The sequence below is a fragment of the Equus asinus genome, chromosome 21 (genome assembly GCF_041296235.1).
Source record: "Equus asinus isolate D_3611 breed Donkey chromosome 21, EquAss-T2T_v2, whole genome shotgun sequence".
Taxonomy (NCBI): domain Eukaryota; kingdom Metazoa; phylum Chordata; class Mammalia; order Perissodactyla; family Equidae; genus Equus; species Equus asinus.
In genome coordinates this window covers 18,392,734-18,406,683 of record NC_091810.1, presented here as the reverse complement: position 1 = coordinate 18,406,683, position 13,950 = coordinate 18,392,734, and the positions used below count along the sequence as shown (strand labels likewise).

General features: G+C 43.8%; 1 protein-coding gene across 1 annotated transcript; it reads left to right on the top strand.

The window, feature by feature from the left end:
• The first annotated feature begins 1,900 nt into the window (after window positions 1–1,900).
• On the top strand, window positions 1,901–10,519 carry BRK1 (BRICK1 subunit of SCAR/WAVE actin nucleating complex). Its single transcript, XM_014848151.3, has 3 exons — window positions 1,901–2,182; window positions 9,517–9,599; window positions 9,873–10,519. Exons 1-3 carry the CDS (start codon window positions 2,065–2,067, stop codon window positions 9,897–9,899), a joined length of 228 nt encoding a protein of 75 aa, XP_014703637.1. The 5' UTR covers window positions 1,901–2,064; the 3' UTR covers window positions 9,900–10,519.
• The last annotated feature ends 3,431 nt before the right edge of the window (window positions 10,520–13,950 follow it).

Here is a 13,950-nt window from a genome sequence, read left to right as displayed (position 1 = left end):
TTGACAAGATCCCCAAGTTCCGTGAAGCGTATGATGGACTGAAAGAGAAGATGGGGACCCAGTTCCCTTATGCTGAGGCAACCTGCCGCAGGAAGCATTCATAGTTGCACCAGCAGCCTTCCCTCTGCAGCCCTGCATCACACATCAGAAACAATTTCTACAATGAAGAATGACCACACTGGCAAACCCTTTAATGGAGGACTGCCTGACAGCAAGTTCCATGAGGCATTTAGAAAAAAGCTCCAAAAGTCAAGAGGAACATTCTTCACTCTGGACAGCAGCATATCCTTCAGTTGTTTGGAATTACAGGGGAGATTCTGGAACAGGTGTGTAGGAAGTCAAGCAAAAGAAGAGCTGGGCCTGACTCGTCCATGGAAGACCACTGGATATTTTTAAAAAAAGTGATAGATATGTGTATTTCGCTTTCTGCATAAAAAGAAAATGTAAACTGATCATGAGTGCATACTTTGTGAGGAGTCAGGCACTGTGCTTATTAGAGTTTCATTTATCCTTTCTCACCTAATTCTCCCAACAATCCTAACCCATCTATGCTGTTCTCCTTGTATTACACGTGAAGAAACCAAAGCTCAGAGAGGTGAAGTGACTCGCCTGTGGTAGACTCAGGATTTGAAACTGAGATGCCCTACCTTTAAAGGAAAAGCAGGTCTATCTGACTTCTCTGTGACTTGCGGTGAGCAAAATACTACTTCAACAGGATCACTTAGGAAGCTGAGTCTTGAATGGCAGAGAGCCTTCGGGATGCCTGGGGTTCGATATTTATTATTATTTTAGAAATCATTGATAGGAATACATAGGAGAACTCAGATAAACTTTAACCTGTTTTTAGAGTGGTACAGTAAAAACATAGAGGAGTCTGGAACCAGCTGTTGAAGGTCCATCACTTAATTGGATGTGTGACCTTGAACTTCCATTTTCTTATCTGTAAAATGAGAAATCTCTTCCTGACTTCCTCCCACAGGGTTTGTGAAGGTCCAGTGAGGTAAAAGCTATAAAAGCAGCTTTATAGCTTGTAAAATCTTCTACTGTACTACTAAAGGACTGTTCATATATATATATGTATATATATATACATACATATATATTTTAACAAAAGGCATTTACTGCACAAACCAGATTGTAAATATTCCCTAAAATAAAAATAGAATTGTCCAAATTCCACTACCTTGACAAGCCAGATATTAACGTTTTTGGTATATCCTCCTTGTCCTCAAACAGACAATTTCTGCATAGTTGCAATTAAAGAAAAATTTCTATTTTGTTTTTCCCCTTCAATCTATCATGTCATGTTGCCATAGTGTTCCTTAGCATTTAAATGACTGCATAATATGCTGTAAGTGGGTATACCAGCTGTTGAGATAGTTGTTTTTTAATAGATTACACTTGAAAGAGCACCTTTGTGCCTAAAGTTTTTTTTTCTTTTTCAATGATTTTCTTAATGAAATGATTAGGTCAAAAAGTTTGAAAAGTTTTACAGCTCTTGCTAACAATTTACACATTTCCTTCTGAAGGGACTGTGCCAGTTTAGTGTGACCAGTTATTTACGAGCCTATCAATTTCCCTTTAGTCACAGGGTATTAACGTTTAAAAAAAAATAACGTTTTGTTCATTTGGTAAATGCAAGGTGGGACATCACCTGTGTTGTGTGAAAGGCATTTTTTAAATGACATATTTAAGGTGGTTCAATCGGCTATGCCCATCTTACTGCGAACACAGATCGCAAGCTTAGTTTGGAGCAGGTCACGGACGGGTTGACGCGGGACCACGCGCCCTCTAACGCCCATAACCGCCAGCGACCCCGTGGGTCGTGGGTAGGGGGCTCTTGGCGCGTGCGCACTCCACTCTCCCCGCCCTGGTTGAGGCGACAGTTTTCACAGGCGTGGGAGCAGAGCGGAAACGCAGACCAGGACATGATATCGCGCAGGCGCACCACAATGCCTGTGGATTCTTGAGCGCCCGGGGATGGGCGTGGGCTGGCGGCGCAGGCGCACTGGCGGCCTGCAGGGTCGAGGCGCCTGCGCAGTCGCTCTTCCTTAGGCGGCAGCCATGGCGGGACAAGAGGATCCGGTGCAGCGGGAGATTCACCAGGACTGGGCGAACCGGGAGTACATTGAGGTCATCACCAGCAGCATCAAGAAAATCGCGGACTTTCTCAACTCTTTCGGTCAGCGGGCGCGCAGGGGAGGCGGGATGGAGGGAGGCCTTTGAGGCGTTTCGGCAGGGACGCTGAGAAGCTGTGCGGGGGCTCTGCCTGCTGGGCGCCCTCGGGTCCTGCTGGGTTTCGCTTCCTCCGGGCGCCACCTTCCCCCTCCCGCCTTGACCCTTGGGCTCCCTGGGCAGTCCCTGGGTGGTTATCTTGCCCCTGCTGAGCTCACCGGCTTCATCGCCGTCACCCCGACCCACTGACTGGTCTCGGCTTCCCGGACGTGTCGACGGCCCCTGCCGCCCTCTGCGCCTCTCCTCAGCGGCCCCCGCGTCCGTTGTGCCCCGCTTTCCTGCCCGCTCCCCGTCTCCTTCAGCGTCAGGTCGCAGGCCTCTAGTCGCCCGGTCGGCCGCTGTCCTGGCGGTCCCCGCCTGTCTCCCGCGCGTGCCCTGCTGGGAGTGGTCGGGGGGAGGTCGGAGGGAAGGTCCAGATCGCGGACGGCCGTGGGCATCTCTGTGTGGCCGGTATCTGGTCGACAGCAGGTGTTCTGGCTGCTTCCAGCGGAATCCTGCCTGGGCTCGGCCTGCTTCCTTCTGCGTTGTTCCGCATCCTTCTGGACAGCACGCCTGTGACAGGCTCCCACCCCGCGTCCTCCAAGTGTTTCTTTAGGAGGACTGGGCGCCGGGAGACTTTCTTAGATAATCGCAAGGCGTAGCGGTGACAGTTAGTGATCTCTTTCCAGCTGGTGTGCTTCTGTCCCACTAATTCAGCAACATGAAGCAGTTAAGATTAAGTAGAGGAAACCGATGTGTGAAAAGACTTAGAAACGAATTAATTCTGTTCTGGCTGGAGGACTGAAGAGTCCTAAGGAATGTAAAGGTGACAGAAGATGCGTGTACCAGGAAGCATCCAGAGAGCTGGGTCTCAGGACAGGGTTCGCTCTCAGTCACTGGGGACACACAGAATAAGAGCCGTTTCCTGCGTTCAGAGAATTTCTGTCTGGACGATGAAATAATGGCAACTTCAGAACCAAGCAGAGCATCGTTTTTGTGTTGATGTGCTTACCTGCAAAGTGTGGAGGATTATAATCTTCTCATGTCTTGGGATGGTGGGTAATGAGAGAAGAGAGTGTTGTATGTGTCAGTGATACATAGTCATGCACGTTGCTTGCTGTAGAGGTCGTGGCTGGGAATGGTAGCCAAGAAATCAGACCTCATGTACCCTGAAATTTTTTTTAAGTGTAAGTGAAGGAGTATGGTTTACAGAAAAAGATACATGGGTTTGGAGACAGGAGAGTCAAGTTCCAAGAGGCTAGACTAATTGATTTTTTTTTCCTGCTTCTTCTCCCCAAATCCCCCCTGTACACAGTTGTGTGTTTTTAGTTGTGGGTCCTTCTAGTTGTGGCATGTGGGACACCGCCTCAGCATGGCCTGATGAGCGGTGCCATGTCTGTGCCCAGGATCCGAACCAGCGAAACCCTGGGCCACTGCAGCAGAGCGCATGAACTTAACCACTCGGAGATGGGGCCGGCCTCTAGACTAATTGATTTTGATGAACTGAAAACAGTTGAGACATACTGACCTATTTACCCTGCTAATCAGTCCGGGTTTTCTCAGAGTTTTTGGGTTTTTTTTTTCATTCTTTGCAAACTCTTTCCATGTTAGTTCTTGTAATTAGTTTCTCCTGTTTTCCTAGAGAGCTAAGCTGTTACTGGGGGTTCCTCACAGCGTTCTTTATTCATAACATTCCCTATCCAGAAAGGCCAGATAAGAGAAACCAAAATATGGCCTGCTAGGGAAAGGGTGGAATGACAGGATCACAGCTTTGAGACTTTGGCTTGGTCTGGAGAGGCAGTGGAAGGTAGTTGGAAAAATCATGACATGGAGACTTTCACCTTTAAAAAGAAAAATTAAAAGACTTCGTTTATCTGGTAGGAGTTAATATCTGATATGTACACACAGAATAGCCAAGCAAAGTATTAAGAATGTCAGTTCAGGGGCCGGCCCGGTGGTGCAGCAGTTAAGTTCGCATGTTCCGCTTCTCAGTGGCCCAGGGTTCGCCGGTTCAGATCCCGGGTGCACACATGGCGCCACTTGGCAAGCCATGCTGTGGCAGGTGTCCCACATATAAAGTAGAGGAAGATGGGCATGGATGTTAGCTCAGGGCCAGTCTTCCTCAGCAAAAAGAGCAGGATTGGCAGTAGTTAGCTCAGGGCCAATCTTCCTCACACACACAAATAAAACAAACCCAAAAAAAAGAATGTCAGTTCCATCAATAAAGCATCTAAAATAAGTCAGGGGCTGGCCCAGAGGCGTAGTGGTTAAGTTCCTGTGCTGGGCTCCCGTGGCCCTGGGTTCACGGGTCTGGAACCACGTGCACGGACCTAGCACCGCTTGTACAGCCTCACTGTGGCTGCATCCCACATGAAATAGAGGGAGATTGGAAACAGATGTTAGCTCAGGGCCAATCTTCCTCACACAAAAAATTAAAAAATAAAATAAGTCAAATTGGGGCTGTATTTCAAAATTTAAAAGTTATCTAGCATCTCAGTCCCCCAAATTTGGATCCAGGCAATGTAATGATTTCATTTCTGACTACTGAATTGTATTAATAAACTTTTAATAATACACATTTACCTTTGACGTAAATCTTCTTGACATACCAGACCCACTAAATTTTCAGTGGGTGAGTTTTGAAACTGACCGAAAATCGAAGATTTTGAGCTTAGGATTTGCAAAAGAGAAATGTCCTTTTCTTGCTTTATAAGCAAGGAAATATGTGCTCTAAGAATTTATCAACTGTGTGTGAGTCACATTTTGTGATCAGATCGAGAATAAAGGCTTTTCTTTTTATTTGAGATTTCCAAAAAGTTCTAGACTGAGGAAATAGACACACAGAAGTCCAATCTTTAGGAGCTAGAAGAAATGGCTTCCATTCGCTTAGCTGGAATTCTTCCTTAAAGTGATGATAATGGCCTAATGTTTGAAGTAATTACTAAGTAGTTTTTGAAGATTTTAGAAAGTGAATTTACTGCCTTTAAAGAAAAGAACAATTAACGGGGCTGGCCCCGTGGCCGAGTGGTTAAGTTCGCGCGCTCCGCTGCAGGCGGCCCAGTGTTTCGTTAGTTCGAATCCTGGGCGCGGACATGGCACTGCTCATCGGACCACGCTGAGGCAGCGTCCCACATGCCACAACTAGAAGAAGCCACAAGGAAGAATACACAACTATGTACCGGGGGGCTTTGGGGAGAAAAAGGAAAAAATAAAATCTTTAAAAAAAAAAAAAAAAAAGAAAAGAACAATTAATTACAAGTAAGAACAGAATCATGAAGCAAGATTAAAAATTAAAGCAATTTGACGTAACAGGTGTGCCTGAGGCTAGTTCCTGAAGACTGACAGCTATCCTGATAGAAGAGTTTAGACAAAGACCAACAGGCTGAGAAACTGAATGAATCATAAGGGTAGACTTGGCTACATTGTCTTGGCATTCGATGAGTCAGGATGAACGTGTGTGGGATGTATTTTCCCAGTCTAAGCTCTTAGCATAATTCCTCAGTTCTGGTGTATATCTGTGGGGCTTGTATTGTGTTTATGCTAACATGATTTGGTGGTGCAAAGAATTAATAGGACTTTGAAGGGCCATCTGGAGCTCTTTGAAAATGGCAGCAATCCTACAATCCTTACCCTGACCACAGAGTCTGTGTGGGCCATGTGCTTTGGAGAGGGAACTGTTTTTCAAGATAGCTAATGACTTTCTGAACAGCTGTTACTCTGGGATTCCAGCTGGTGAGAGTAGAGTTATGATCTCTTTGTGGTTTTCTCTCTTGGTGTTGGAGCACCACCTGAATCTGAGGACACAGAGATCATAATGCAGTGATAACGTCCTAACACTAGGCCTATTCTGTTCTTTGGAAGTGAAGTTTCTAAAAATGGATCTTCACAGATGATAGCTTTTCATTTTTCTACCTTTTCCCCCCTGATTCTAAAGCTGTGTGCAGAGAAGTGTAAAGAAAACACATAGAGAATGTGGCTATTTTAACATATCAGTTTTTATACTTAGTCAACAAATTAGCATGCCTCTTGTGACCCCAGGTGTGTCAGATGCTGTGAGAAAGGAATAAATGAGAATAAACAGGCATAGTTGCCACTCCTAAGAAATTTGGAATTTTGTTGGAGAAATAAGACTTACCTGCAAAACCAGTTAAAGAAAAAGAGAGTGTTGATTTTTATAGGCTAAGGTTATGTGCAATAAGAGTTCAGAGAAGGAGCTGTCTGGTAGCTGGCATTTGTCAGTAGTGGTAATGTATACGTACCATCAAGCACCCTGAGGAGGACAACTGGCATTTTCAGTTAATGTCTGGTAATACGTACACATAAATGTACTCTGGTTTCAGATTTGTCCAGCTACTGAATGCTTTCCCAGTATTCTGTTTGAAGCAGTATGTATTTAATGGGATCTGAAATATGATTGAAGTTTCTGGAGTTGAACATTTTATTTTTCTCACCAGTGCTTATCCGTGTAGGCCAGTAACATACGGAAGTGTTGTTCTTGGAGTCTGATTCATTACCAGATTGACAGAGCTAGAACAGGATAGCCATCCAGGAAGGAACCCTCCCTTTCACCACCTCACTCCTCCAGATAATTTTGGCCTGTCTCTTTTTATGGCATATGACAGGTTGTCGGTGATGACATTCATGCTGTTACTGAAGAGCATGCGTGATCTGCCTTTGAGCACCTAAAAACCAGACTGAAAGAGATTTAGTCCTGTTGGGCATTCCTGGCAGTGGAATCCAGGAAAAGGAGGATGCTTAGGTGCTTCTACTCAAGCTAGACCTGGGGATTAGAAGATACACACTAGCAGATTAAAAAAAACAAGATTAAAAAGGATGAAGAATGTCCAGAATCGGCAAATCCATAGAGATAGAAAGATTAGTCGTTGCCAGGGGCTGAGAGGAGGCAAAATGGGAGCGACTACTAATAGGGTCAAGGTGTTTTAAGGGATTATGAGAATGTTCCACAGTTAGATTACGGTGATAGTTGCACACATTTATTCTAAAAGCCATGGAATTGTATACTTTCAGTGGGTGAACTTTATGGTATATAAATTATAGGTCAATAAAGCTATTTTTGAAAAAGAATAATGAAGAGTAGCAATGAAGATGGGTGAGTGGTAAAGGATCTCATACGGAAACAAAAAGAAAAAAATGAACTAGAAAGTGGAAGAGTTGGGTTAGAAGCAAATTTTAAGAGATGTGGGGAATAAATTATGGCCTAGAAGTTCAGATGGGTGATAGCTGTGTGTGGTGGGACAGTGTGATGGGAAAGAGTACCATACTGGGCAGTGAGGGAACTGGCTTCTGAACTCAGCTCTGCTGCTATTTTGTCCTGTCAGTGATCCAAGATGGGCCTCAGTTTCCCCACTTGTAGAATTAGTGGAGTCACACTAGAGTCGCTCTTTTGTCCCACTAACATAACAGAATCTATCATTTTGTTCAGTAAACATCTCTGTGCCAGGCAAGATGCTAAGGTTACAAAGAGTAAGAAGAGGCAGGATCTGCCTTTTACTAACTGATTCTAGTGGGAAACAGACATGTCAATAAATTATAAATTACAAGTATATAAATAACGTTTGGCTTTGTAGCATTAATGGTTGTTTTAATAGTCTCTTGTAAATATGGCATACTTATCAAACTATTCCTAAGTAATAGTGGTGAACATTCTTGTTTGTTAAATCTGTTATCCAAAGGGGGAAATGATAACCTAAGACCAACTTTCAGATTGGAAATTCAACCATAAATATTTAGGTAAGTACAGAAGAGGGAGAATTATATCCATCTGGCACAGACCTCTCAGAGGTCTACTTTGAACTGAAGCTTGAAGGAGAATGTTTAGTCAGGCAAGATGAGTAAGATTTGGACGTATTGAAAGTTGAGGAAGATCAGGGTGTAGGAAGATTTGTTAGAATGGGTGCCAGAATGCTTTTGCATAACAGCCAGGGCGGAGATGGAAAGGAAGGTTGTGAGCTAAGTGTTAAATCACTGAGTGGGAGAGTGTCTGGGGGCGGATATTTTAGACTTAAAAAGTGAAGGTTATTGAGAGATGACTGAGCAACAGTGTTGAAGGAGGTAGTAGGAAATAATTTGCCTGCCCAGAAACCTTTTTCTCCCGTATGTTGAGAATAGTTGGAGGAATAGTAGTCAAGTAGTTTCTGTTCGAGAAGTTTGCAGAAGGAAAGGTATTTTAGGGGAAAGGTAGGTTTCACTTTAGGGGAGGTGGTGAAAGAAGACTGGAAATTTCGGTAGAGGAAGAAAAGGAATTTTGCAGATGGAATGTGGGCTCCAAGTGTTCTCTCATTCTGAAACGCTGGATCTTCATGAAACATTAAGTACGCCCCTGGAGTAACTGTAATGATGTGACTTCTGTGACCTCAGAAACACTGGCCCCTTCCCTCCTCCTCATGGTCTCTGCTGCTTTCCTGGCCTCCACTTTTCCTCCCTATCGAGAGTATTTTCTTCCTCTTGTTATTTCCCATCTCTTGAAGCTCTTAGTTTGCCTGTTAGCAAACGGCCATCTCTACAGCCCTGGTTAGTTGTCTATTGCTGCCATGACAAATTACCACAGTGTAGTGGCTTAAACAACATAAATTTGTTATTTTACAGTTGTGTAGATCAGAAGTCCAACACTGGTTCACTGGGCTGAAATCCAGGTGCAGCGGAGCTGCCTGCCTTTCTGGAGGCTCCAGGAGAGGTTCTGTTCCCTTGCTCATTGGGTTGTTGGCAGAATTCAGTTTCCTGCAGCTGTAGGACTGAGATCTCTACCCTTGCTGGCTGTCAGCTGAGGTACCCAACTTCTGAAGGTGACTTGAATCCCTTGGCTCGTGGGCCCCTTCCTCCATCTTCAAAGCCAGCAGTGGCAGGTTGAGTCCTTCTCATACTTCGAATCTCTTCTCCTCCTCCTGCCTTTCCTGTCTACATTTATGGACTTGATTAGATTGGGCCCATCTGGATAATCCAGGATCTCAAAGTCCTTAAGTTTACTCACATCTGCAAAGTCCCCTTTGCCATGTCGGATACATATTCAGAGGTTTCGGGGGTTAGGATGTGGACATCTTTGGGGGCCGTTGTTCTCTGCCCACCACATTTGGCAGGAAGCTCAGCAGATCCACTCTAAGCAGCTGTGCTCCTCAAGTACTTCTCACCTTCTCCTCTCCGCTCCCCTGCTTTGCTTACCCACTCCTCTGTCCCCTGCATGATATGTCATTCCTCTTCTTCAACTTAGGCTCTGTGTGTGTGTTTCTGACTGTGTGTCTGTGTCTGGAATGACATTAATCCTGAACATCAGTCTCCTTTTGCCAGATATGTCTTGTCGTTCAAGACTCGCAACACTAAACGAGAAATTGACAGCCCTTGAACGGAGAATAGAGTACATTGAAGCCCGGGTGAGTATGATGGGCAAGGTGCTTCCTCATGAGGCTAGGCAACCGCTGTGCAAGACGGAATGCACATTTCCGCTAACTGCTGAAACAAACCTGCACGCAGAAACAGGCTTAAAGAAGTTAAGTGCCTTGCCTGGATTTGAACCGGGTGTCTGGGACTCCAAAGCTGTTGTCTTTTCTACCATTCCCAATTACCTAGGATCTAAAATAAGATATATTTTTTTTAGACCCCTCTATCCTTTTGAATTTATCTAATTGTCAATTTTCCTTTGACAGGTGACAAAAGGTGAGACGCTCACCTAGAACTGTGCCATGCTGCTGCTGGGAAGTTGCTATACAGAACACAGGCCTACGTGGGAAAGGCCCCAGCAGCCTTCAGCTCCTTCTTCTCTCCTTAAAGAGCAACAGGGCTTATTCTTGTTTTTCTTTTTTCAAAAATGTGGCCTTTGGGCTCTGCCATGTGCATCTGGGAGTGTGATGTGGCATGTGGGGAGAGGTCCAGGGGAAGTCTTGGAAACAACATTAGGCATTTTACCTTTTCAGTAACATTTTATAGAACTACTTGTCAATGTGTTTGAGGCATTCAGAGCCCAAAGCCTGGGACTCTTTGTTAAGGTCCCCCCCACCTCTCTCTTTCTCTCTCTCAGGCTTTCTTTACAGCTCTCATTGCCTCTGCATTGATTCTATAAGCAGTGTGTGTCCCCTTCCTACCTTTGATGGGGGGTGGGAGGCAGTCCTGGCTGAGACACTCACGTCCTGGTAGGGTGGCTGCCAGAGAATGTTGTTGCTATCCCAACAGTTTCTTGTCCTCTTGGGGAGGTCAAGCCCAGATCCCCAATTGGCTTGAAGGGACATTTTCAGAGTTTTCTGTCATTTGGGGTGTCTTTGCCTCTCATATTTCCCGAATAAACTCCTCAACTTGATCTGACTGCTGTGATTGTGGTGGGGAGAGGAGCTAGAGATGGGATTCACCTATTCCACAGAAATCTGATGTGTGGGATTATTATTCTAACATAAAACTTTCAGATGTAGCTGTTTGATCAAAGCCCAGGTGGCTCACTAGCTGGAGCCCCCATATTTGGACTTGAGCTGACTGATTCATCCTGGGACTCCCTTGGTCATTCAGCAGACATTTACCAAGTACTTACTGTGTAGGCTCGTTATGCTCCAATAAAAGATACGATGTTGAATCAGGCGTGATGCTACAGTCTGTTGAAATACCAGCATCCACACTATTTAACCACAATCCAGGGCAGACTGTTAGTTTTATAAGGTACAAACTAAATGTCTCCTTCTTTTGAAGAGCAAATAGTTTAAACAGAAAAGTCTAAAACTTTTCATTCTAGCATTCAAAGCTTGCTATAAACTTGTGCCAGCCTAATTCTAGAGGCATATCCCCTATATAGAATCTCCATTTTAGTCACATAGGAGTCATCATACTTTGTACACACTCATTTCCCTCTATTCAATTCGTACTTGCCTTTCAAAGTCTAGCTCAAGCTAGGCTTCCTCCAGGAAGTTCTCCCAGACTTGACTTTTTTCATTCAGCACTTGCCTTTTCTTTTTCTGAGTCCCTCCCATCCTCCCATGCTAACACTGCCCTTCAGCTCTGGGCTTGATTTTGTTAGGAATTGTTCTCTGATGTAGTGTCTGCAGGAGCACCTTTTCCTGTAGTATTGCCCAGCTGGGTGCCTTGCAGAAGGCACGTAGTCGTAAATACCAGTTGAACTGACTTGTAGAGCTGAAGCTGCTTTGTACTGTCACATCTTTTTAGAACCCCTGCTCAGACCTTTAGAAGACCATTTTAAGTAGTCCCTTCATTTAAAGATGGGATTTTTACAATGGAGACAAAACAGACATCCTTTACTTTGGTAAGTGCTGTTTTCGAACATTGTTGAGCTCATCTGTAGCGTGCTTTTAACAGTCTCTTGAATTTATTATTCATAATAGTTCCCCTATCCTTTCCAGGATAAAGAAAGAAGTACTTCTAAAGCTCAAGTTTGGGTTATCTGGTGCTCTGCCGTCAATTTAACAGATATTTATTGAGTTCCTCCTATATGCAAGGACTGTAACATAAGATAGTAATAGGAGCAAAAGTGATGGTAATCTATATAAGCAGGAAAAGCCCTTCCTTTAATGAGATTATATGTGAAAAGACTTGATAATTTTTTTATGGTCCTATAGATACTAATCTGTTAATTTATTGATATCACAGTAATACTTCTTAAAAATTTAGTGCTCTGAATAATACCATGTTGCCAATGGTAATCTGCTGGTTGTAAGGAAACCAACTGGTAACATTTGGGGTAGGAAACAAGTGAACCCAGCCTTGTCTAGTAGTAGTCACTCCTCCATCTTACCTGACACTTTAAGGTGTCGGCATGCCTTTCTGGGTTAGCACCCCCTTAGGAAACGATAAACAGCTAGTGCTGTCTGTAATTTATTGAGTGTGACCATGTGCTAAGTGTGCTGGTTTTTATGCACTTTATTTCATTTAATCCTTAAACCCCAAGAAGTAGGCATTCTTATCTCCATGTAACCGATGAGGAACAAGTTTAGAGAGGCTAAAACTTGCCCAAAGTCCTGTGAAGTAAATGAAGGTGCTGGAAGTTGAGCCTCGGCTTAGCTGACTCAGACGACTGTGACCGTTCTGCGTCTGCATGCGCTGTGAGCACGCCTAAAACTCACTTTCTCGTTTCTAGTCCGGTGCCCGTTACTCTGCTCATGTGAGACACTCTTTGAGCTGTTGCCCATCTCTGTCAGTGTTGTATGCCTCCTCGCCTTCCTTTTGTAAATGAGGCTTCATGGGTTTTTCTTGCTGTGTCTGACAAACACTGTTTGCATTGATGTTTGCGTTGTCTAGTTTTCACTTCCAGCTTCCTTTCTCTGAAGGTTTAATTCTCTGTGGTATATTCTGGAAGTCTTGCCTAAGGAATTTAATCAACTCTAGTACCTCCTCTGGTGATCTCGGGGTTAGAGATGCTTCTGGAGCCCAAAGAAGCAGCTACATCTGCCTTCTGAAAGACCCTGGTCAGCCTCCAGAGACTGCGATTTCACTCTCAAGGCATACACATCTTTACTCACAGGTCACTGCAGTCCATAAGTGTGTTACGCTGACCCCCCATTTAGTTTGTCCCCAATGTGTCACTTCTTTGATTTATGCAGTTAGAGTTCTGATAGACTAACATTTCACCCTCACTGAGGATGATAAAGCTCTGTTTTATATTTTAACCTCTATTTACTCAATTGTTCTGTTTTTTTAAAAAAGCATAATGTTTTATCTTTATAACAAAACTAAGACACTGACAGGATAGTTATTTTGATTTGAACTATCAGGAGACTGAGTTTTAGAGAGGTTAAATATGCTCAGGTTTTCAGAATCCAAATTGTTCTCAGTTGCCACATAATGAAAAACTGGATTGAGTTCTTTTTTGTCTTCCCAGGTTACACAATGTAGGGAAGTTATCCACATTGTGCCTTTCTTCTTTCTTGATGAAATCATAATGATTTTTGAAGAAGGATAATTATGAAGGACTTTCCTGTTTTCTAACGTGAGTGGGAAATGAGCTAGATATGAGAAACCCTCTCTCAGCCATTCATAGGAGCCTTCAGGGAAACCTCTTCCTGCTCTTACACTTGGAAATATTTCTGCCCTGTAATTTAGTTTATTTCACATATTTATTGAAAAACTAGGGAGTAAGGGGTTTGAACTAGCGAGCTATTAGGCCTTCATAGATTACAAATCTCTTGATAATAAAGCAGTTTTCAATCTGTCTTTAAAAACAGCTTGAACTGGATTTCAGAAGCAGGAAGAAACTAGGGAACTGCTCTTTTTGACGTTAAGAGATGTACCAAGTTGTGTCATCTTGCTCTTGTTACTCAGTCCTTTGAACTTTCCACCTTTATCTCACAAAGCTAAAGCCATGTTTGTAAACATTGTTTGTTACTGTAGGCTACACTAAGTGGGATGGAAATCCTGTTCGTCTCTAGGCTCCTTCCCTGCATCTGTGCTCTGTTTCATCCTGGTGTCTGCAGAAAAAGCTTTGCCCTCACTTGCCTCTGGAGAGTGTGAGCTAGGAAACTGGTGCTGTTAGTAACTGTAGGAAAATACAGCTGCTTTCTCAAGGCAGCGTGTCTGTCGAGTGGATTATACAACAAGAAAAGCAAGTTGACTTAGGGCTGTCAGCTTTATTTTCTGAAGAAAAGCTAGCCTGTATACTAGTTGTCTGAAGGTTAGGATTACCAAGAACTAAAGGTTTCACTACTTTAAGGTGAAAAAGAATTTTAGAGAGAACCTAGTCCACTCCTGCTTTTTGAAAAATGAAGAAATAAGCTGAGGCAGGTTGTGTGACAT